Raw genomic sequence first — 26,167 nt, 5'->3', positions numbered from 1 at the left:
TTTAGATCATTAGACTGTCGCCTTGGTGAGCAGTGAGGAGTCCAACTGCTGCTTTTAGTATTCAAAGCATTTAACAGCCAATTTGTCTTATGGCTCACACCGAGCAGAACAAAACTGCTGCTGCTGCTGCTGCTGCTGCTGCTGCTGTACCGGCCCAATTCAGATTTTTGATCTCAGTGTGGCTGAGCTGTATTTAAAAGAGGTCATATTAAAATTTAAAATGCAGGCAGAGAGATCGGTCATTTCTCTTCTGTCTCGAGTGAAGTCAAAGAAACAAATGCAGGATGTTTTAGCTACAGTTATAAACAGACTTTGTAGCTTCGGTTAGGATCTTGTTTTCTCCGTTTTCTTTTATTTCTGTTGTTTTTTCTTCGCTTTACTTTACGATATAATGGTCTTGTTTAACAAGATGCAGTTTTCCAGCCCTCTCTCTGTTCTTCAGCGCTGAACGAAGCGGTGCGATTGTCAAGGAAACTGCTCTGTAGTTTACATCTCTGATGTATGTTTTCTTTCAGTCATGTGAAGCCAGGCTGCCTGATCGCAACATGTACACACATATTCTTCAAACTATACTTTTTCTACATTATGTGCCTAACCTTGACAATTACATTTAACACATCCAACCCTTCATTTAAACTCTTGGAAGTGAACAGTTTGAATTGTCTCCCTCGTTTCACCTTTCAAACCAAACTCCTGACAAGCATTTTGATGCAGATACCAAATCTCTGTTGATAATCTTTTTACTTCTGACAAAACAAAGTATCATGCTGCGGTGGTCTGCTCTGCAAACTCCCATGGTTGGTATGTGGGTGTCACAGACACAGGTTCTCCTCCTGCTGAAGAAACTTACTCATGACCTCATTTAGGGGTGTCGCAATATCGTGATACTAAAAGATGAAATACTGATATCGTGTCAATAATACACATATGATAATATTATGGGAATAATCCAGCAAAGATGTTTGGCCTTTTGCATCTTTTGCGGAGGAGTTCATCTGGTTGCCTTTCAGTAGTTAGTGAGTAGTTGTTAGTAATTGTTCTTTTTGTTATGGTTACAGACTCTCCACCTTCATACAAATCAATATCGTGATGGCCCTCATCTCAATTACAAGTCAGGTGAAGGGACTGCTCTAACATGATGTTCATGGTAGATTTACGAGATGTCTAAGCTCCATTAAGGCTGAGGCATTTTCGGTCTTGTGTTTGGTTTGTTTGGGTAAAAATAATGGTAGAAATTCAGGCTGTGCAGTGCCAGAAGTGCCTGATTATTTGGGTCACATCTCTCCCTTATTTACACTTAGCCACTCCATGTGTCTCAGGGCAAATCACAAAGCAACCAGATGTCACATAGCAAAGACGCCCTTTGGTGCTGGGTCATCTCATACCAATTCCAACTTTATGCCATGGATTTTCTTGAAAAAAATAATGTGAAAACAATTATTAAATTCATGAGACCTTGCAAAGTCCTATAGCTACACTCCAAATCACCATTTGTTTATTTTTCATTGGATTGGGTTAAAATTTGCACTGAGCATCCAAGAAACTCCAGCAAATTATCCTTAGGGTTTGTTGGATGCTCGGTACAAATTTCAACCCAATCCAGTGAAATATAAGCGCTGGGTGAGGCTTAGAAGACATACAAAGAAGAAAAAAGTGATGAAATTGAGCTGCAAGGGCCAAACTTAAAAAAATCACAACTTAAAAAGTGTTTTGAGAAGAGCTGTAGGATTTTACAAGGTCCTGTGAATTTAATAACCACTTTGCGTGATCCTTTTTTAAAAGAAAATCCATGACATGAACTGGATCTAGGTAAACAGCTTCAAATGTATTATCACCAAGAAGAAAGATAGTGTACTTTAAATCTTAATGTCACAGAAAACCAACCAAAGAAAGAGTTAATCCTATAAACCTGTGTGCTCATGAGTCATGGTTCATTTGCTTACAGATGGTGTGAAACCTAGACAAACTAGATGCAAAGTAGAGCACTGTGCCTCACAGCATGATTCAGACCCCATAAACCCAACTGTAGACATGAAAGCAGCATCAGTCTGTAGGCGTGTGCAGTGTGAATGGACAAGTAAGATGCACTTACATCCTCATTGGTGGTCTGGTTGAGAGAGATCAGGTAGGTGTGGAAGCCGGTCAGTCCCACCACTGACCACAGGGTGAAGAAGCACACCAGCACCTCCAGCACAGTGATCAAGAGTTAAGAAAACAGCAACAGATGTTTTCTGCCTGACACATGGTCACTGATTAAACAGTGGACAGCAGGTGACGGCACAATGGCAGACCATTATGCAACATGATTAAAACCAGTGACGGTCAGAGAAGGAACCTTTAAATTAATGTGGGGTCAAAAGCAGGAGGATTTTAGCCTTTTACTGTGCAAAACGCAAGAGATAAACAGCTGGATTTAGTGAAGTTGGTTTGTTGCTTTGACTGTCATGCTTTCCCTGTATACTGCATACATGTTTTTACAAAAATTGTCTTAAAATGTACCATCGAGATTCTTAAACAAAAGCACTTCTACCCGTTGATCTTGCTGACTGTACCTGGCATGTTTTATCAGCTGTTAATAGTTAGCTAGTTAAGCTAACTATTAACTACAAAGCTGTGAGCGATCGATTGTTTATTGTGTCCAGCTGATTTGTTGGAAAACAAAAATCTTGTAAAAGGGGTCTTAATGGTTCAAACAACTGATGCTAAAGCTATGCTACGTGTACCAGGTTAATAATGTGAGTGTAAGACACTGAAGACACACTCAGTGTAGAGCTAATTAGTCGGACACTATTACTATGATTGGAATTTATTTAAGAGCGGACTTTGATTTATGTTCTAGCATTTCATATATAATACTATCTTGGGTAATGATTGCTGGGGTTTAAAATGACCCGCATATGACATAAGAGCAGGGCGGGGTTGCTAATGTTAACTTGAACTCCAATAGCATTCAGGAGCAGCTTCCACACAGTGGTGACATGCTACAAAATGTATGTGCTGGTCCTGAACCATGAGGCTTTTATGTCTACAGAGGGAGCAAGTCTTCCTCCATGGAGTCCGCCATGTTGCCGATACCTTACACTATCCTTTTGCTCTTGTATTTTTGGTTTTAAAAAGGCTAAAAAAAATGATGCCACCTCATCATGTTAAGAAATTCAAAGCTTGTCTAGTTATGGATGCTAAGCTATAATTAGAAAATCACTGGTTTAGGGAATGAACGGTCATAGTTGGGGTGCTGGACTTGAAAAGTATCTTGATGTTTTTCACTCCGTGTTCTAGTTTCTGTGGTGTGTATACTGTGTCCGAGCTTAAAAGGATATGTTCCAGGTGTCTCCTTCAAAGTGTTCAAAAAGCCTTTATCCACTGAACCTGTGAACAGAACATCACAGAGAGAAGTCAAGTTATTCATTTTCTCTCTACTGAAAAGGCACAAGTCTTACATTATACACCAGCACTAAGATAACAAGCCCAGAGCTAATTATCCTGACTAGAAACACTCCTGCTTCCAGTGTCTTTCTGTCGTCTTGCTGCCTCTGTTTGATAGAACGAGGAAGCAGAAGGACGAGGATGAAAGAGGAATCGTGTTTAACTGTCAGTTGCGGTTGCATGTCATGTCACGCTCCAGGAAAAGCCTGGTCTCAATTGGGTCGCAGTTTTCTCACATGAGCATGCGTTTACAGTAGAAGCTGGAAGTCAGTTTGTGTGACAGGTCGTCCTTCCTGTGTTGCAACATTTTAGCTGTCCATGTGTCCCTTCTGCCCCTTCTGATCGGACAAATGACTGACGGGATACTCACGCATCACCACGTGTACGATGTCGAAGGTGAAGATGTAGATGGTGAGCAGGGAGAGGGACATGGTGAACAGGTAGAAGTATCTGTAGTTCCTCTTGCCCACACAGTTTCCGACCCATGGACAGTGGTGATCGAATCGGTCTGTGAAAAAGAGAAAAAGGTCGACGTATAAATATCTAAATTGAACCACATTCATTAGATAAGAAATAACTGGGAATCATACTAACAAAACACCGGTATCATCTGCAGTCTGTTGGTCAAAGACAGCTTTGTGCATCGGCTTCTGTAAACCTGCAGTCTAAATATAGTGATCACTTCCTCTTTGCTTTAGCTCTTCTATAATTTGGAGGAGAGCCAGATAAAAAACAGGGCAGGGTCAAACTGACAGCAGAGGTAAACATCTTTACACACACACAAACCACGTTTGTCACAACAATATACAGTAAACATTGAAGCAGAAATGCGAGATGTGAAGCTGACAGTGCTGTAAAAAGTACCCAAAAAACATACTTGAGTAGAAGTAAAGATATCATGTTAAAGTATTATTTTGCTTAAATGTGAAAGTCATACATCACGACACCGATACGACATGTACGATAAATAGATAACAAACAGTAGTTATCGTGACAAGCCTAGTTAACATGCTAACACGCTAACTAAGATGTTGAACATGGTAAATATGATCCATGCTAAACGTAAGCATTGTTGTTGGGAGCGCATGATGAATTTAGCTATTAGCTCAAAGCACCACAGATACATCCTGACAGAGCTGCTAGCATGGCGGTAGACTCTTTGTCTTCTTATACATACTCTCCACAGTTCTTATATTGCACACAAAGTGCCGCAGGACAATAATCCTCTGCTCTGTTCACTTAATATGGACGGCAAAATCCTCAAATTAAAACTAAAGGAACTTCAGTAGCTCTACAGTCAAACTAAATTCCCATTTTGCCCATTTAATTCACTAAAAAACAAGATGTGTGCAGTTTCTTCAGAGGTCTGGAACCAGAATAGCACGCAGAAATGTTGTTTTATTTCAACTCCCATATGCCACATACAAAGCTAAAACAACTATCTAAACACTCATAGACTATATTGTGCATCAGACGTCTCATAATATATTAACCAGGGAGGCTCCAGGTATAAACAAACATCATTTGTGAAATGGTCTGGCTCTTTGTGTTTTTATTATGCTGCACATTCTGCGAGAGACTTTAACCGCTATAAACAACGTCAACGTGAGGAGGGAAAGAAATTACTGCAGTAAAAGAGGGACTGAGGCACGCTGCTGTGTCATGCTTGGACTATGTGTGTGTCTGTGTGTGTGTTTCTACAGCAGGTGGACACAGATGAAGCAGTGTTCACAATGACTGAGCACTTATTCCCTCACTGAGCCTCCACTGTCTCCTCTCATATCGCCTATGAGTCTGCGCTCCCCTCAGATGCATTCCTCAATCATCAGAAGCCAAATCACTGTTATTCTGCAGGGCTGAGAGATGACACAGCTACACACACACACACACACACAGACACACACAGACACACACATCACAACACGCGCAGTTCAAACGGCCTTCAAAATTCAAAGCGCATTCCTAAAAAAACACTGCCTGTGAAGTTTTTGGCCCATTTGTTTCAGTTTTCTAAAAACTTTCGTCCCCTATCTTCTCAGCCCAACATTTATTTATAAAGCTATGTTTTTTAAATTATTTAATCACTCTGACAAATGAATGCAGAGAGGTAATTAAGATCGAGGCTTCAGTAACAATCAGCATGTCAGCAAGCTATTTTTCCCACGAAACATTGCTCACCTTTCTATTTCTGAAAAACGGAAATAAACCAACTCCAAAGAGCTGCCGTCGCTCATTACAAAGCCTTTGTTTGGACACTACGAGAACTGAAGGCACGTCAGGAGAGATTTCTTACCAACGCAGTTGTCACAGATGCTGCAGTGAGATGCTCGAGGTGGTCGGAAGATCTTGCAGGTGTAGCAGTACTTGAGCTTCACGATCTGGTTGTTGATCTGAACGTTGCGGATTCGAGGTGGAGGTCGCTGCCCTGCGGGGACGTTCCCATTGGCGGCCTCTGTAGGGACAAAACACACCACAGTCATTAGTAGGTGTTGACAACTTGGTCACACAATAAATTACTTTAAAAAGGTGTAATCTAACACCACAAAGCATGTCCATAAAAATCACAAATTAACACCTCTGACAGTGTTTCAACAAAAGGTACAATGTCTTGCAGCCCCTATCTCTGGATTATGTGCATGTTAAACATTCATACAAGCCACAGAAAACTGGTACAGCTACTAAACTGCCTGAAACACCTCATATGTAGTCCAGCCTTTACTTAAATAATGTATCTACATCACTACCTAACACTGCACCACTTGTACGCGATTAACCACTGGGAAATTTCTAATGTGACATTGGTGGCCTGTTGGGCAGTAAGGGATCACATTCCTTCTCAAAAACATGTACATTAGGTCAATTTTCCAATCAGCCAGTGCCCTTGACCAAGGCACTGGCTAAGAACTGGAGTTGGTCCCCAGGTGCTGTCGTTGGCTGGCCACTGCTCCCCCGGGATGGGTTAAATGCAGAGAACCAGAGAGATGATGAGCAGTTTGAACAGTCAGAAGCTAAAACGGAGCGTCTCAGAGAGAGGGGGGATATGTTGCAGCAGAACGGGACCTTATGAGCAAATGTGAATTAAAGCATGTAAAACCTAACTTAACAAAATTATGAACTTGAAAATGAATATAATAGGTTTCCTTCAACTGTAGAGGTGCTCACAATATTGTGTTCACCTGCTGTATATTTCTTAACCAGGCACTGAGAAATGGGAGATTCAGTGACAAGGACAAGAAAGAAATAAGACATAAATCTCAACAGCTGAACCTTGAGGACGTCAGTGAATGACGACATTGGCTCGATACTTTATTAATGATGGTGGATTTATGTGTAATCACTGTTGAGCTGTTAATAATATTTATTAGCAACACTAAACTGCAGTGTCCTGCTCTACTGGGGCATCAACTAACCTTCCTCACACTGAAAAGGCTGTATTTTAAAGTCGTATCTTTTGTTTCTGCAGTCGCACACCCAATGAAATTCTCATGCATTTACTTTCTTGGCAATCCAGATCTTTCTGATTATGTTGCACCGCAGGAGCAGGAGAGGTTTGACTCGGCGCTTGCTAATGACCAGAGAGCTGCTGGCCTGAATGTCTCAGGAGAGAAACTGTTAGGGAGAAATCCACCATTAACATGCTGCACTGGGAAGACGTGAATGTGGAGTTAATGGAAAAAAGCGGGCATGCTCATTTGACTTCCTGGGGATAAATTAAGATAAAAAATGGTGGTATTTGTTGGAAATTAAATTATCTCTTGTGGAGAGAGTGCTCAGAGATGAGTAACAGGAAAACTTCTACATAAACTGAACTGCACACTTATCATTTGTGTATAATTCTCAATGGCCATTCTTGTTATGTTCAACAAACGGTTCCTGTATAAATAAATTAGTGAAACTAGCACATTTACAAGCTTGTGTCAAAGCCATCCAATATACATCTACAGACATGAGGACTGTGATTTATTTAATCTGGCAGCACAAACAGCTCTGCATTATGAATCTACAGGATGTAGGATTAGTGGCTTTCAGGATAAACCAGCGGAGAATAAATTAATGAATCATCACTCAGGGGGAATGATGCCACTCCCTCGGGCAGCAAACTCTGTCTGCCAGCAGCATTATATATTCCAAGAGGATGCCTCCCCTCGTATTAGCATTCCCCCTCGGGAATACTCGCTAACAGGCTGAGGGGACAGAGCATCGAGGCAGCGGTGGCTTCATCAACATGCCTGCCTCAGCCTCAGAATGAGATCAAGCATCCATACCTGCCTCCTCCACCGACTGCTATCGGTGAGAACGCCCACGCTCAGAAAACAGCTACTCTAACACATTAAAAAACATACTGTATAAGAGCTAGAAGTGTTGGACGGAGGGTGTGAGCTAAGTGCTGTATTTAAGCTTTTTGAGTGCATATTCTTCACGTGGTCATGTGGCCATTAAGTGATGACTGTCTTACTATTTTTCAGAAATTTGCTGGAATGTGGAATGTAAAGCATTAAAGAGAAAAGGGAGGTATAAGACTGAAAATAGACGATCTATCAGTGAAGAGTTTGGGAGGCTGCATGCCAAACAAGGTCAAGGAAAACATAAAAACCAAAGTGCTACTCTGGATTTGTTTTTTTTATGTTTGTGGGTGGATCCAGAACCTGCAAACTCCTGAGGATAAACTTGGAGAACATTAAAGAAAGGAATTAAGGTCAATAGTTTGACATTTTGTGAGGGAAGTACACTTGTTTGTTTGATTTTTCCTTTTTTGCCAAGAATTAGATGAGCAGAATACCAACATCATATCTCTGTCGTAAATATAAAATAGAGCTGCAACGATCAGTTGATTAGAGGAAAATAGTTGCCAGCTATTTTCATAACTGATTAATCGTTTCAGTCATTTTTCAAGCAAAATCCTCAAACATTTGGTTTCCAGCAACATTTTGGTTCCAGCTTCTTAAATGTCTCATTTATGAAAGTAAATGAAGAAGCTTTGGGTTTCGGACCGTTGGCTGGACAAAAGAAGCTATTTGAAGACGTCACTTCGGGCTCTGGGAAACTGTGATGAGCATTTTTCACAATTTTATGCATCTATGTTATAATGTTATAATCTATACGATGAATCAGTTTATCATGAAAATAAGCCCTCGTATGAACCTACTACTAGCAGCCAGTTAGCTTAGCTTACCATTAAGACTGGAAACAAGGAGAAACAGCAAGCCTGGCTCTGTCTAAAAGGAGAAATGTGCCAATGCTCTTTCCCCGTATGAATTATTTATTTACTACCCCATATTTATTTTATTTAGAAATTGAGACTGTCATGGACTAAAAATGAATTATGATGTCTTTGAGATGATGGTATCTACAAACAGGCCTGTTAGGCAAAACTAAACAGCATCCGAAGTTAGATTTACCAGTTGTTTAGTGTTAGTCTGTGTTTTCAGCACCCTGTAAATCAATCTGGGAGTGATGATGATCTTAAATCCTGCATTTTAAATGTGAGTGAGGGATCTTCATCACAGATTGTATGAGTAACTAGAACCTTACATACTGTAAGGTTTGCAAAATATTTAATAATAAATCGTCTCACTTTTCTGCATTTTATGGCTCCACTCCCATTTTCTTTGTTTGATAGGTTGTAGACCACTGGTAAGACATCACCATGGGCTCTGGGAATATCTTTTCTCCTAAATAATGTCCAGTGAGATTTCCTCATATACAAACATGCAGGATCTTTCCATTGTCCGTCTGGGTCATCACGACTGGAGCAAGTCAGAACACCAAACCATTGTCATCCAATGAGCCGTATGAGTCACAGTCATGATGAGAGAAGGAGTGGCTGCCAGCTAACCCGTTCTCGGAGGATCGAGTGCCTCAGCTTTACTATCACAGCCCTCCTCTGTCATGAGCTGAGACCAGTTTTCACCCATGTCTCTTGACTGGAGTGAGACAGAGTACGAGTGATGGCTGAAGGACGCCGTGAATCTTTTGGAGAGACAAAGAGTGAGCATGGAGCAGCCAGACAGGGAGGGGGGACGAGCAGAGGATGCAGGGAGGGCTGGTGCAGAATTATTGCAAAAGATTATTCCAAGAGAGTCTGGACAGCCCGGGGAGAGGACATAAAAATACAAAAATGCATTGCTCTGTGCTTGTTTGTTTTTGGTGGCAAACTCTTTGTTGCCATCATCATTATACAGCGAATAGTTTGTTCTGTGTAATGAGACAACAGGATCCCTTGTAATGAATGTGTGTTAGACTGAGCTCTACATCCACAGACGAGCACACTCAACCTTTATTAACATAAAGCCCAACAAACATGAATAAACCAACAGAACCGGGGCTGTTTGCTCACTGCTTAACCAGCACCTCAAAGTATTTATGCATCCAAAATAGTAAAAACTCCACGTGTCTGGACATCATTTATATTAAAAACAACCTAGATGATGATGATGTAACAGCACATGAACTGTAATAACATTTGTCCTCTTGTTGACTTAACATCTGAATGTAGATGAGGGATTTGAGCCCGGTGGCCTTATCAGCGCTGATTGTGCATAATAGCTCTGCACACTTCAAGGTGAAGAGCTGGACAGCAATCACACCAGAAGAGGTGAGATTACCTCAAACTTCAAACCTCTGCAGTGGATTTGAGGATTAATACTGACGGTGCTGCTGCCTCGTCTTTACTTTATCAGCAACAAACTGACATTTTGGCTGATTTATCTTCACAAACCTCAACAAGCATTCTTCAGATTCAGGTTTTTTTGTCGCCACCAACTCCTTAGGGAAATAATGTTCACCAGCTACTAGCTAACATCATCTGTCTGCTGTTTAGTGTTGATGCAGATAGTGCACAGAGGGTTTTTAGAGCCTTTTCTCTGAAAAAAGCTGCCTGCTGTGGCCATAAACTACATTATGAGTCCGGTAAGAGTAAACTTAAACAGCTCAGTTGCACGTCAGACAGCAAAACAATGAGCTGAAACTCACAAGTCTCTTCCATACCGTTTTCACATTCTCATTTGGTACATCGTGATAATAAAAACATTGATTATAACAGCTTAGAGATACGTCTTCAGCAAAGCACTGACACTATCACAAAACAGAAAACAGTGTGGAAAAATGTGTGAAGAACTTCTTAAGGGGAAACACTTATTTTCGCCGTCTTCTCACTATGTGTGAGGAGATTCGATATGTTCACATTATTTTCTGCGAAATGTTTTAAACTTGTTTTCTTATTTGAAAATAAGACATTTCTGTATCTGTGCTTTCCTCTGTGTTCTTCTGACTGGTTTGTGTACGAGCTTAGTAAGTAAAAGATGATGTCACATACATTTGTACACCAATCAGGGTTTAGAAAGAGTTTGAATCGGATGACAGGTGGTGGGTTTTCTGGCCAACGTCAATCAAATTTGATCAAAACATACCCACACAGTCCTGATGAAGCACATTAGCTTAGTTTTTGAATTTTCAAACAGACAATACTGAATAGGCATATTCAAAATGAGAAAACCATCCATGGTTTTCTCATTTTGAATATGCCTATTCAGTCATGAATACTTAATAAAATAGAGACGGATATGAAGTTTTAAGGGGAGTATAGAGCTTCGTTTGTACAGAAAGTATGCAGTTTTAAAGCAAGATTATGTCACCTTCTACCTTGAAATAAGCTTCAAATAGCTTTAAAATCATTTTGATGGTACTGTATCTCGTAACAGGGTGAATGGTCTAAAAATAAAGGGAAGAAAATCCTAATAGTGTCTGTAAATCAATCCTGTCACTCACCAATTTCCATCTCGATGAACGTGGCCTCCTCTGGGAGGGCGCGCGGCAGCACCCCGGGGTCACTGAAGCTGGTCCTCAGTAACATGGCCATGACAAAGAGGAAGAGCAGGACAGCGAAAACTGGGATGGCAGGAGACAGATGGAGAGCCAGGTACGGACATCTGTAATAAAACAAACACATTAAAAAAAGAAGATTAAAGATTGAATCTAAAATCAGGTACAGCTTCTCAGAAAGGCAAAAAGGGAAAGCCATTTTTTTATCCATTTATTGATAAGCTGTCAAGTCACAGCTTTTGTTGGTCGATTATTTGATTAGGCAGCCGCCAGAAAATGAATCTGAACTTATGCTGATAACATTTTCTTGTTCCAGTTTCTCCAGTGCGAGTGCTGCAGTCCTAGATCTCACACTGAAAGAAACCCCATTTGAATGAAAATATTTTATATTTTGCATCACAGCTGCACATGACAACTGCAGACAACAACCTGAACGGACACAGGAGAGAGTCTTCTCCAAAAAAAAGAAGCAGTGCAGAGAGGGCATGACATGACACCATACATATTCTGAACTTGTGTTCTGAGCATTAGGTCGTGAACCGTGAGAGCTGCCCTTTCTCTGGACCGTGCCAGAGTCATGGCCGTGAATAAAAAACACCTTGCCACACTCCCCTCACCTTCTGGAGGAGTGGAGACACATTAGCATAACTCCTTGTTGCCAAGACATTGAGATTAGATTCAGAGGAGCTCCTCCACCAAAACGGCCTGCTGCTCAGTGCGATAACAGATGTGAGCTGCAGTGCAAAGTGCTGCGACAGAAAACGAGCAGCAGCAGCAGCAGCAAAGGCTTCCACATGCAGTTATTAATAGTTAATTTCCTCTTCATCTTCCTCCTATTTGGCGGGGATCATATATTCATAATGCAGCACTGATGTTACTCTGCAGGACTGCAAGGTACTGTGCATTGTACTGTACAGGAATAACTTCTGTACTGCAGGTCATGCAAAAAGTCTGCCCACACAGATGACGCACTCTCAGCGATATTATATGGAAGATGGAACATTTACATATACACATTATATTTCTTTGTTGTAGTCAGTTGAGCTTAAACAGATTTCACTCTCTTTTATGCACCAATTGATAGTCATATACTTAAAAACCATCATTAGGCCTAGGTTTGAGTAAAAAAAGAGTTTTTGTCACAAAATCACAAGGCGCATTTGTGTGAAACATAATAACCCCTTCAGGAGAGTAGCCATTTATCTGTATCACAGATCCGACAAAACACTGCATACTCAGTTACATAATTGAGTGCGACCCATAAATTATTTTGGGCGGCCAGAACTGCTGGAAAGCAGCGCTAATGCATGATGATGTTTTCACTACTGTGCGATTCTTTTTGGTTGAGTTGGGATTTGTTTGATATTGTACTTTCCATTTTTTATTTAAATATCAATGTGCTGGAGGACAGAGCAATGTATTCAATGAATTCACTACCAAGTTTTCTGATTTCAGAGAGTAATAAAACATGTTTTCACAAAAAGTTACGCTTGTATTTATACATATGTATGTTTTTTATTTTCCTGTTCCTGAAGATATGATATGGATGTTGAGAGCTATCCATCCCACACATATATGTGATATAGAGGTTGAGGTTTAAGTGCTTTCTTTTTTTATTTATTTAAGAGATTAAATAATTATATAGAGCTAATGTACTTGTTAGATAAGTTTTGAGTTTACTTTGATTGTTGTGTGTCAATTTCGGTTTGTGCAGTGTCTTGAGATTTAACAGGAGAATGAAAGTTATGGATGTTCATTAATGCAATTTTATTGATGAAGATTTGTTAATGGAAATAATGGAGATCTCAGGAAGAGTAGCTACTGTGTTAATACAGATGCTAATGCAGCACTTAATAAACAAACAAACAAACAGAGCAGACTAAAAAAAGAGGTAGAAATACTGAAGATTTGCTTCTTTCCTCTTTTACATCATTTTACATGTAAAAAAGTCAAAACAGGCAGGTTTCCCACAAATAAAACACAGGACAAAACATGAGTTTACTCCTTCATTCAGTCTAAAATGGAGGCGTGAAAGCAGACAGAAATTGTACCAGTCTGCCAACACAGACTGGCATCCTTTAATTTTGTGAGATTTTGTGCCCGGTGGCAACTTGAAAGCAAAGTTTGTAAAGAACCAGTCTAAATACTAACAGTGATATTATTCTATAGCTATTTCACTGTGCAGTCATCATTAACTTCATAATGACAGATTAAAGCAAAAAACTTAGGGTTAGTGAATCTAAAGTGATTCAACTTATTTCATCATTAACTTCATAAAAGCCATAATATTGTCTTGTCTTCTTCTCTGGGTGCAGTTTAACACATTGTCACCACAGACAGACGCAGCTGACAGGAAGTTTAAAGGAAAGGGATGTAGCTGTGTATATAAAAGCCGATCAGCACAAGACAGCAGAGAACCTGTCCAAAGTCCACCTGTTCAGTCACAGTATGTAGATGAATCAGGTATGTCAGCATACCTGAGCACTGACGTGACAACAACACACACACACAACACCTGCTGGACTGGTCTGAGCAGTTTCCCTGCCGAGCCTTTTTTTCCCTCACTAATGGAAACCAGGAGCAGAGATCAAATCAATAGAAGTTTCCACTGGCCCAGGCCTTTGAAGTATGTTTGGCCCATTTGTTAGTGCAGAGACAGCAGAGAGCAGCCGGTGCATTCAGACTGAGGGGAGGCGGTCTGTCGATGAAATGTAATTCCCGTAATGATGACTGGTAGGTATTCGAGGCCCACTCTATCATCGCTTCCCATCAAGCCTCCACGTCCTTCCTGGACGTGACCATTTCCTCTGCTGTTGAGGAGCAGGGTGGTGCTGGCACACTGACACTGTGTGTTCATCCGTCACCACACAGACAGCAGAAAAAAACTGGACTTAATCAGGCCCTGTGTCCATGTGGGGGGAATGTTTTCATCAGTGAGGCGATCAATCAGACCACCAAGTGACACTTATACACCACTTACACATTCCCTCCCTTTCTTACTCAACGTTCTGCCTCCTCATTGAGGCTCAAGACACACTACAGTGGTGAAAACTGCATTTTCTCAAGTACTTCACTTCAGCTGAGTGTTTTAACTCTATGGTACTTGAGACGGCACTTCAATGTATTCATTTCATCTGATGACAATGCACCTAAATCCAATTATGCATTAACCATAATGCAACTGAAGTTGACCCAGACTTTAGATCAGGGTTTTGATCCGGAAAACAAATATGACAATAAAAAAGACAATATCTCAGGTTCAGCTTTAAATGTCCATTGTGGGTACGGTGGTGTCATGCTAACTGGTGGAGTGACCCTTTAAATAAGCATTATGGGAAATACACTTATTCACTATCTTGACATGAATTAGATGAGAAGATCGATACCACTCTCATGTGTGTACGCTAGACTGTTAGCTTAGCACGAAGACTGAAAACATGAGGAAACAGCAAGCCTGCCTCTGACTAAAGGTCACAAAATCTGACTGCCGTCATCTCTAAAGCTCACTGATGAAGACATTTTATCTTGTTTGTTTAATCAGTAAAAAAACCCGACAACAATCTGAGGTTTGGTGGAAAGTGATGTGTTGTGGGGACTTCTCCGGATCTCAACTGGGTGCTGTGTATCTGGTGACAATTATAAAAATGAGAGATAACATGTTATTTAGTGAGCTTTAGAGGTGATGGTAGGTGGATTTTGTTAATGTTGAAGTCACTCGGCTAACCTGCTGCTAGCTGTACGTACATGAGGGTAGTATCAATCTTCTCAGCAAAAAAATTAATAAGCGTCTTCCTTTAATGTTTTACTAATAATAACTCATTCATAAGCTACACTGGCTCTCACTAGAGTGTATACCTCCGCCATCAAGGCGAATCCAATATCAAATAAAACATCTTTAAATCTGCTACATTTTTATATGGATCCACATCAAATTGTACTCACTCGTAGATATCAGCCACCTACATATGCCTGTTTTTTTTCCATCAAGATTCATGTTGAAAAACATCCTATCTCACAATGTTAAAGAGAGTGAGAAAAGATTCCTGGACCCGTCCCTTTACATGGAACCACTCCAGAAGGGGTCTATTTTGGGCCGAGACCCATCCTCCATCCAACGTTCATGGAAATCCATTCTGACAAACCAACCAACCTCCTTGGGGGAGATAATAATACATCATAATACCACAGACAGAGGTCTACATAGACAGCACTATTACTTTTATACTTCAAGAACATTTTTCTGATAATACTACTGTCATGTCATATAAATACAGTTTTCAATGCAGGACTTTTACTTGTAGTGGAGTATTTTTACATTGTCTTATTGCTACTTTTACTTAAGTAAAGGATCTGAATTTTTCCTTCATGACTGACTGGTGAGAGCTACAGATCAACACCCAGCGGCAAGACAACTGCAGGTCAAAATCAGAGCAGGTTGACTGTAACCTTTTTAAGAATATGAATTCAAATCCACAACACAAAAATATATTTTTTATTACACTTCAATCTACTGCAGACTTAGGATGCAGATTAAGTGCTTTTGCCATATGCTATACTCAATTTTGTTTACTTAATGGGTGCCTATAAAACTGTCATAAAAGCACCAGAGTGACCATTAGGCCATGAGTTCTTGAAATATGGAAAAGAGACGGTTTATTGGTTTTAAATGGGATCCCATAAGCTGAAAAACCTGCAATCAGCTGGTCATAAAGGACAATAATCACATTTACCATAAAGAATAATTACACAGCCTTACATAAGAGATAGAGATAAGCTACCAATGGTAGTGCTTATTCTGCATGGAAAGAAAAGTTCACTGTGTGTACGGGTTGAGTGGGCATTAAATGTATTAGGGTGTGTCGACTGCAGACTTTGATCCAGAGGATTTCCCTCTTTACTCAGGATGACTCCAGCTCGAAGATGAGAAGCTTGTAAAGTCGGGATATCGCTGAATTAAAACCACTTCAACTTCTCACCAATAAAAACTGCTGAACCCAGGATTTAGATGTCACCATGTCACGTATGGGTGAGTCATGACATTTTACCTCTGCTGAACATTTAAAGCCCTTCCTTGATTAATACTTAATGGTTGTAAGCTGTTGCAAATCTGCATGAATCATACTATAAATGAATTATGCACTCACTGTGCGAGTTCATCCACAATGGGCCTCCGTCACACAAACATTTGTAGACTGTGACTCTGCCTGTTTCTAGGGCACTGCTGAAAAAAACAAAAAGCTCACAAACTCTACTTGCCCTCACGTCTTTTTCACCTACAGACAGAACAACCACTTTATTACTGAACTTGGTAAATACTCTTGAGGAGGATTTTGTCCTTCAGAGGCAGCCTTTTCTGCGGATGTAATCATGCTTCTCCAGTTCACGTATTACCATAACATTCGAGTCACAGTGCTAAGAGTCCTTAATGTCATTTTTTAACCATCTGGATGAAAAATATTCAGTCTGCTGCACAATACAAAAAAGATTTCCATCTTGTTTCTTAAGTTGTGACTGTGTTTTCAAATCCAGAAGGCCGGACCTGACAAATGTCCTTTTGAGTAAGGAGTTATGTGATGTCTGTCTGCCATCTTTGAAAAAGTTTGCAGTCACACATCGAGAATGCAGGCAAATTAAAATCGTCTGCCAGCGCTGGATGTGAGGCACACAGAAATCAGTTTGCTGGGGTCAACCATACGCGACTTTGCTATTTGTTGTGGCCGAGACTTTGTCGGTCAAAGTTCACCGAAAGTGAACACCACACGAAGCCAAGATGTAGATTGTTTTTTTTAAATCTTGTTTGACTGGATCATGATTTCTGGAATGAGACACTGCTGTTGAATTTTTCAAAAGGTATTTTTTGGCGTTTGCAGCAACACAAGCGCCATGTAGTCCCATTATATTGGAGTGAAGGCAGACATCTCTGTGGCCAATATCACCAAACCCATTGAGATGGATAAAAAGCACTACAGGTAAGAGGAAAGGTATGAATATTTTTTAAAAGCTAGAAACAGTTTTTTAGAAAGGTTTTTTTAAACATCACAAGGTATTTTTTCTTTTCAGAAACCTGAATGCCTCGCGGTGTGAATGGTCTACACGAGAGGCACTAACTGGAACTAAACATGTCCTTTAAAAGTCTTTGGAGCTTTAGTGTAACCTCTTTTAAACTCACTCATACATCAGATTCCAGACGGTGCAATCTGTTGTCCGGTTTAAATCAGTCTTCCTTGTTATGCAACAGTTAAATACCATATTAGAGAGAGAGATGTTACACGGCATCCTTTTATTAAGGATTAAATCTAGGATTAAAGATGTTGCGTCATAGAATGATCACTAAGTGAAATTAAGAATAATGATGAATCTGATGATTTCATTTCAGCCACATGAAAAAATAATACCATTGTGATAAAACTGGTGGCCGTTTCTTTCCGGGAGAGAATCTTTTTCAAACCAAACAGATGAAGAAAAAGTGCGAAAACACGTGAAATGTGCCTCCCTATATGGCTCAGGATTTGTGCAGCACTCTCCTCCTGCCAGGGAAGCTTCCAGAGAACAAAGCCTGTAGATCACGGTTACTGTAAATGGAGCATGGACTCTGAATAGGACATAAATCATGTTATTGCACATCTAGCCAGGCCAGGCAGCTGCTTTCTGATTGGCAAACAGAGAGAAAGGGCGGGGTCAGATGCTGAGGGAGGCTCAGGGGTCGGTTACAAGATCTCCTCTGACTGCAGCTGCTCGCCCTGCAGGCTCAGTCCTCCACATCTTTACATTTTATGAGGCCGACTAGAGGACGGGACGGTCAACTGGACACAGTGACAGCCTGTACCTTGCAGCAAGTGTAGGGATGTAGATGTAGAGTACAGGCAAAGACAAAGGTTCAGTCTCACTACAAGCACATATGCTTCTCTGGCCTCGTAGCTCAGCGTCCCGGGGTGGACAGACAGATGACACACTGTCCTTCTGTTCCAGTTTCTTGTTCCTTCATCCAAGCTCCATAGGTGGCTATCCACATGCACGTTTGCATGCATGCACGCGCACCACACACACATGAACACACACATAAAAATGGGAACCAAACCAGTGAAAATCCAACTGTGAGGAAGCCTTTTGCGGATATTTAGCCTACACATTTGGCAAAGAACTACCAAAGCCTTTTAAACATCATAAGCAAATGTTATTATGTAAAATCCTATTAAAAATGAGATCAGTGGATATTAAATGGGCACAAAACCAGCAGGGTAATGACATACAGTCCTAAAATGTATTCCAACTGTAAACCAGAAAGCCGGCCCACCTCCACAGTAAATAATTTGTTTAGTTGTTCGTAATGGGTCTTTCTATTTGTATGTTCGACTGCTCGCTTCCGCAATTTAGCACAAATTAAAGCCCGGAGAGGTCTCCCTGCACGAGCTGCCGGTGGCTGGTGATAAACGTGAGATGTCTGCTCAGCAAGTGTTGGAAATGATCCAGCCCACGCCAGGACACTGCCCTCTCTGTTCTCCCCTCAATGCCACAGTGCGGCTCAGAGCTCAACCTCCAGACAACATGTGAAGACTGAACCCTCCAAGACAAGAAAATGATAACAGAAATATGATCTTTAACAAAATGCACTAGAATTATCCCACACAAAATCTTTGCTTCTTTAATATTAGATTACTATAATGCAGTGTTGTGCATATTTTGTGTGTGCAGTAGACTGTAGTGATGAGTTTTGGAACAATGCCTGTAATATAAATCATATTAGCTAACGCTGTAACAATCAGTTGATTTATTATTAGCTGATTGACAGAAAATCTTGTCCTGAAGATGAGTGAAACAATCCACTCAGTGTTGTAAGCTGACACAAGCAGCCATCTCACAACATGTCTTCTATTGTGAATTTTCCCCATGAATAGAATAATAAACGCATCAGACTGAGTGTGCAAGGTTTCTGTGCATTACGTTTATTAATCCGATGACAGATTTTAAAAAACAGACTTAATGTGCAAAGGCCTCAAGAGTCTACTGCCATGCTAACGGCTCTGCGGGACCGTGAGCTAAATGCTAACATCAGCATGCTACAGTAACATACTCACAAAGACTATGCTACCTAGCTGACATTTAGCAGGTATGATGTTTACAATGTCGAACGTCTTAGTGTAGTAAGCATGCTAACGTTCACTAATTAGCACTAAAATCAAGCCTACATTTGACCTGATAATCTGATGGTGCCAAATTTCATGGTAATCCATTTCATAGCTAAACACAGAGTGAGTAGGACTTCCTAAAAACAATGCCGGTAATCCCTCTAAATCATGACTAGCAACCCACGAGAAGTGTGTGGCGGTGTCTGCATCTGCAGAGACTTGGCCCACTGACTCCATTTTCTTTTGTTGCCGTGTTCAGGACGTTTCTGGGCATCAACCACTGGGTAGTGGGTGGGTAGCCCACAGCTAATAACAACACATAGTGTGCGAGGGCGAGACTCTATAAAACCATAGCAACCAGGTGCCACAACCTTAGCAACAGGGGTCAACAGATATGGCTTTTTCAGGGCCGATACCGATTATAAGAAAACAAGAAGACTGAAAAACGATATTTGGGACTGTTTTCACATTTTCACTATTTTCTGGCATTTATAGAAAGAATAATGTATTGCCAAGAAAAAGACTGGACTTAAACGTAGTCTCAGATGGGCAGTGTGTGAATGCATTAGACCTCCGAGCCGTTTTGCAGAAGGCAATTACTCTGTCAGAGGTTTAAATCAGATATGTATCAACATGCCGTGTAATGGCGAGTTTGAAAATTACCCCCCTGTTGTCTGGGTCCAATCTCCACGTTAATATCCATCCCCCCATGAGAGATAATTATGTTCCGCTGTAATATGAACATAGTATGCTAACAACCCTCCAGCCATTAGTCACCGCAATGCCTCCTCTGGGCTCTGGACGTTCAGCGTGAGCAGTATCATCTCTCCCTCTCTGCTCTGAGCTGGACACCAGCTCCTTCTGTCCGGACTCTAAGGAAAGCCGGAGGCCATTAAAGTGCAGAGCAGATAGAGATGGGAAGGGCCTGGCACTATGTGAGAGCAGCTACTTCTCTTCTCTGCTATGCTCCAAATCCATTTGGCCTGTTAGCTGCATACACGCCCACAGTCAAGAGAGGTTACTGTGTTATAGAGCAGCATTTTATGCTAAATCATCGTGCCTGATTTTTCTGGCAAGAAAGAGGAGAAGAAGGAGGAAACAGGTGGGGCAAAGACAGAAAATGAGTGCTATCTAGATGAGAAGCAACCCTGCTTCATGATTATCAATCATTTCATGTTATTCATTTTAAAAACAATCCTCCATGCAGCCTTCACTGAAAGGATTTCGGGTTTTTTTTTACATGCTGCATCCGAGCCGAGTGGCTGTGAGTGCAGAGTTAATGAGTCCATTGGGTCGTCTGAGGGTTGAGACTGAACTGCTGAGACAACAGAATTCTGCAGCTTTCCTTTCTTAAACCAGAGCAGAAGCTGGACAGCGAGGGGTATTAAATATTTAACACCCCGGCATGGAGTCAATCAGAAACCTTTTCTCTGACAGGGACTGAATTCTGAGCAACAAGACGTGGACCCACAGCATGTCTGGGAGGTCCTCTAAACAGAAATCCTTACAAATAAATGCAACATAGGAGGTCACAAATCAGCTTGACAAGAGACTGACCCAAAAAAAAAAAATCACACTACCTTTACAAAGATCCAATAATTACTTTAAACACACATGCACAACAGCACATCAGGAAGATCAACATATGACAGAAATGGTTGAGATGAGACAAAAAAAAATGGGTGTGAACACTATAAGCAAGTCATAGCAACTCTTTGGACAGTTGATCAATCATTTTAGTGATTTTTCATAGAAAATGTCCAAATATTAGCTGGCTTAGCTTTACTAGTTTATTTGTCAGACATGAGAGTAACCTGAATATATCTGGGTTTTGGATGGCTAACATTTCACTGACAAGACGATCACTCATAAGTGAAAAATTGAGTTAGCCCTTTAACAGACTGTAGAGCTGCAATGGTCTAAAACCCAAAGATGTTTGGTTTAGTGTCAGAAAAGACAAAAGGAAACCAGAAAATATTCATATTTGGAAAAGCTGGAACTCAAAATATTCAACATTCTTTCTCCAAAAACAGCCGGACCCTACGATTTATGGTTACCTTATCTAAAGCAGCTGTAACTTATATATTTTTTATTAAAATAAGAGTTTAATAGTCAGTAAGGCACGTCTCTTCTTCCCCTGCTCATGCAGTAAAAGAGAAAAGAAATGTTCTGGTATCCCTGCCCGTTCTATCCAACCAAGACAGAGAGCTCCATAATGAGGTGGTCCTGTCTGCTCATGAACACACAGATGATCAGGATCCTCCCTGTTTGCTGCTCTGTCTTGCGATTACATCTGTGTGTTTATGCCGTGACGTACAGAGGAGGGAGGGGATTGCTAACTGCAAAATGGACAGGAAGCTAGCTTAAATAACGACAATGCAAAAAAATATGTCTGCCCAATAAAAATATTTGTTTCTTAACTAAATGCAAGGGAAAATTAAAGTAAATTCCAGCATTTTTCAGTGCCATTTTTAGTTTTAAGCATATTTTGATGATTATCCGGATAATATCCTGAATCACAATTATTTTGGCGAGGCTAATCGTGACATTACATGTTCATATTGTCCCATAGTGGGCCATGGTTACTCACAAGTCAACATTATGAGATTAAAAAAGTCACAGTTACATGATAGAAGCCATAACTGTGAGATAAAAAGTCCAAATCTATCTCACAATGTCGACTTCTGACATAATTATGACTTTTTATCTCGGAATTATGACGTCTCACCTTTTAATAATGACTTTATATCTCATAATTTCAATTTATTATCTTCAATTTATTGACTTTCGGTCACAATTTTCACTTTCTATCCCATAAACTTGACTATTGAGCCCATAATTATGACTTTTTATCCCAGGACTCAGATTTAATTTCATTATTTCAACATGATTTCTCATCATTTCAACTTGTTATCTCATCACTATGACTTTTAATCTTACTATGATGCAATTTACCTCATAACTTCGACTTTATATCATAATTAACTGACTACCATGACAATGATTTCTTAAACTAGTTCACATTATTATTATGTGTAAACTGGCCTCCATGGTTTAAGTGGACACAAATCATGGCTTTGACTCAGGTGGCTCATGAGGGGTCAGAGATGGAGGAGAGGACTTACTCGAAAGCGAAGAAGAGCGAGCAGGTCCCGACGATGAGGAACATGGTCAGGTAGAAGACTCCTTTCTGCCGGGCCATCATCACCCGACCGTCGCAGCAGAAGGTGTTCTTGCCCGGGAGCTTCTCCCATTTTCGCACCTTCCGTGTTATCATCACCGCCGACATGGTGCCTGTCCTGTGCTCAGCTCGGTCCTCGGCGCTGCTTCGGGGTTAATGTCACTTGTTATACTGTAAAACGAGGCAGACAATAAGCCGATATGTTCTCACTGTCCAGTCAATGCTACACAAAACACAAGCGACTTACTGAGAAATACTAAAGATTTCTGCACAAGCGGACGACTGGGAAGCATTTTCTTTTCGCTGAGCGGTGTCGCAGTCACATCATCAATGTTTCCTGATCCATTTTATTTCCAGTTTTTCTCGTCTTTACTGCAGCATGTCATTCCCACGGCGAGGCTCCCACGCCGCTCAAACAATCTCTATCCGCTCTCCGTGCGCTCAGTGTCGGGGGGGGAAATTATCCAAATGCTTGAGGCAGATGTTTCCCAGCAGAACAATCCAGTTGCGGCTGTTGCATCGGGATAGCGGACCTTGACCGATTGACATTCATATCATCTCGATATATCATAAATGATCGTCCGGGCGAGCTGCTCCGTGTTTATGGACATTAGACTCTGACCAGGCTGTCGGACGTGGTCCGTGTGCCTTCGTCTGAAATAAATTTTAAAAAAACCCGTTAAAAATAAAAAGCAATGATCTGCTGTGTGGACGCGGACATGTAAAGCTGTTTGATGTGCTTTTTTCCCGCAGGATGCCAGCTCTCGGTTTTAGTCAATGGCAGCAGGAAACACGCCTAGATTGAAATGTCTAATCTTAAAGGGGCAGGGCAGGTAGCAGCAGAGGGAACAAAGGACACAGATAAAGGTCCAGTTGAGATCACATTAATATGCTCAACCCGGAGCCTGTGGTATTGCCCAAGGGAGGAGATTGTGAATTAAAGTGTATCAACGAAGATAATTGGTTACAGACCTCAGATGCATTAATCCCTCGAGCGTTGCTCCAGAGAGCAGAGGTAAACACCGCAGAGGCCCTCAGAGGAAATCACCTCTTACTGGGACCAGTATGGGAATATGTTCAACTTTAAGGTTTTAACTCTGTGGCAACCTTCAATTTTATGACATACACTACTCAAAATGAGTTAGGGATATTTGGGTATTTCACTTGATTGTAATAATAAAACACATTTCATTTGACTTTTATAGATCCCTAACTGATTTCCGATAGTGTATGTCTCATCTCTCATGCTATTAACAGGCTGTTTACAGCTTGTTGATTTATTTAATTCTGTATCCAATATCCTACTTTATCAAATCTGTATTCTCTAATTTAGTATATGGTGTTTTTTTGTTTATTGATATCTATGAAGTATGTTGTCCTATATGTTGATCCATGTCAGAATTAAAAACATGAGTAGTTTCACCCCTGAAGGTTCCCAATATTACTGTTAAATAATATTACAAAGGTGATGATTTGATTCTAATCTATGGTGGACACACGCTGGTTTTCACACATGAACTGACATGTTCACATCTGAATTATTTACCCCAACTTTTTTCTTTTTTATACGTGCAAACGAATGTCATCTACCACACGCCAGTCGACAATGTAACAAAATATTCAAACAGTGAAAATAAACACCACCGCTGATTCAGATTCTCACATCTGAAGTTAAACCATAAAGTCTAATTTCTTTCATTTGAATGCAAAATGCAGATTATGTTTACTTAGGTGTTTTGTTGCTGGTCACTGTCCTCATGGTCAATTAGGAGGCAACAGATGTTCAGTAAGCTAAAAGAAGATTTTTTTATTACAACTTAATATATTTGACCTACACTGGGGAAAATGCCACCTGTAAAACTGACGTAAAGCCCTTTAATAAAAGTAGTCAGGGAACTTTCTTCTAGTAAAGTTAGATAATCGTTTAACAGAATATTATCATTATTGATCTTGTACTAACAATATCTTTTCTTAAACAGTTAGTCCCCTGTGTTGTGTCTCTTTCATCGGCACCTTAACCTTTCACTTAAGTTTGATATTAAAGTCTTTGTGGTTATGTGTCTGTGGCTAGTAATGATAATGCTATTTTCACCAGCCATGCAAGCCAATAGCCCCCGCTAAGTCTCTTTGTGTAAAGACATAAAAAGTGATTATGATGGTTCAATATTGGCTCAGCCCAGTCATACAGCCATTATAGCCTCCTTGTTGCTACACGGAGGCAACGAGATGGCACTTTATGAGACACACAGGGGAGGGCCGAACCATAAACGACCCTGAGAGTGAACCAGACATCCTTCACTCTCAGTCTGTCCTGAAATCAGAGATCATTGGTGGAAAAGCAACTGTACTTCTCCATCAGTCAGGATCCCCGCTGCTTTATATGTACTTCAGAGGAGGACATTATTAAAACATGACCTGTCAGATGTTGCTTTGATCAACATGTCAAGTCAGGTTCCAATGTAGTCATGACTGCATGACAGTGGAAAGACTGGATTTTAAAATCTGGTGCCACTTTTCATTACATAAGGAGAGATCGGGGTGTGGAGGTGGTTTTATACTGCCAGATGAAAGATATGACTGATCTAATGTGCAGCAGACAGATAGATAACTTTACCCCTAAAAGGAAAACGGTTTGACATTGGAGAAGACTTACTGATACCACCTCCACTCGACCAACACAAATAATAACACAATAACAAAAAAAGGCCATAATCCCAAAAGGGCATCAGTACAGATCAGGAGCCAATCATCAATAAAATTAAGAAAACCAAAAAAGACCATAAAAACAGTCCATGTTGCGCCAACATTTTAAAAATGATGTCAAAATACCATAAAGAGAATGTTAACAAGTCTACTTGCATTAGTTTGTGACTTGAAATTTCATGCTACAGTCTCACACAAAGTATTTTACCTACAGTACAGCCTGCACTGTGAGAATTATGATCATTTTGACCCATGTATGATAGTTTCACTACATGGCAGCAGTGATTTGGGTTTTGAAATAGGTAAACCCTAAAATACATAAAAAATAAATACAACAAACACCATCCTTATGCAGATACATTGCTTTTCCTGTTATGCCTGAGTTATTTTTTTGTTTACTTTTCCCATTAGAAACTTACTCTGTTGTGAATTTGGATTTGTGACAATATGTGACGCCCTGTGCTACACAATATCTGTCAAATGCGCTATTTTCAACACAGTGATATGACACAGCTGATTATAATGTCACAGACTGATTACTTTAGTTGTATTTAGTAGTTCAACTAATACAAACAGATGTCCTAGAATTACATTTTCTTCGCTGTACAATAACATTACTCTCTTAACAGCCACTCGCCTTCATGAGGTTTGAGCCGTTTGTCTCCATCTATCGACATTGGCGGGAAACGTCTTCAAATTGATTTATGCCTTCTTGTTAGTTAGCGAGAGCAGCTCTCTAACACAAATAAAAACATCAAACATAAATAGAGTTAAACCTACCAACATTTCGATGATAAATAGATCCTCTTTTGGGTCAGAAAAGCTTAAACTGTGGCGGTTTATATTAGGACGTAGCCAGTTGTTTTTTTACAATAAAGTTTTGTATTTTGAAACGTCCGTCTGCTTAATA

General features: G+C 40.4%; 1 protein-coding gene across 7 annotated transcripts in view; it reads right to left on the bottom strand.

Moving 5' to 3' along the window:
* zdhhc9 (zDHHC palmitoyltransferase 9) overlaps window positions 1–26,167 on the bottom strand; it is a 34,391-nt gene that overhangs the window by 7,296 nt on the left and 928 nt on the right. For 3 of the 7 annotated variants that reach the window (XR_014622550.1, XR_014622551.1, XM_084352419.1), the window contains exons 1-6: window positions 22,499–23,016; window positions 11,194–11,354; window positions 5,720–5,878; window positions 3,797–3,934; window positions 3,323–3,369; window positions 2,093–2,197 (exon numbers count right to left, since the gene is read on the bottom strand). Coding sequence is in view for 5 of the 7 variants with exons in the window: in XM_084352419.1 (XP_084208545.1) it covers window positions 2,093–2,197; window positions 3,323–3,369; window positions 3,797–3,934; window positions 5,720–5,878; window positions 11,194–11,354; window positions 22,499–22,662 (774 nt within the window). In the remaining 2 variants the exon portion in view is untranslated. Of the gene's footprint in view, window positions 1–2,092; window positions 2,198–3,322; window positions 3,370–3,796; window positions 3,935–5,719; window positions 5,879–11,193; window positions 11,355–22,498; window positions 23,017–26,037; window positions 26,128–26,167 lie in introns of those variants that run through there. The other 4 variants (XM_084352416.1, XM_084352417.1, XM_084352418.1 and 1 more) reach the window with 4 other exon arrangements.

Source organism: Pagrus pagrus (genome assembly GCF_965226575.1).
Source record: "Pagrus pagrus genome assembly, chromosome: 5".
Taxonomy (NCBI): Eukaryota; Metazoa; Chordata; class Actinopteri; order Spariformes; family Sparidae; genus Pagrus; species Pagrus pagrus.
The sequence above is the reverse complement of the archived record's forward strand: the minus strand, read 5'-3'. Positions and strand labels throughout refer to the sequence as shown.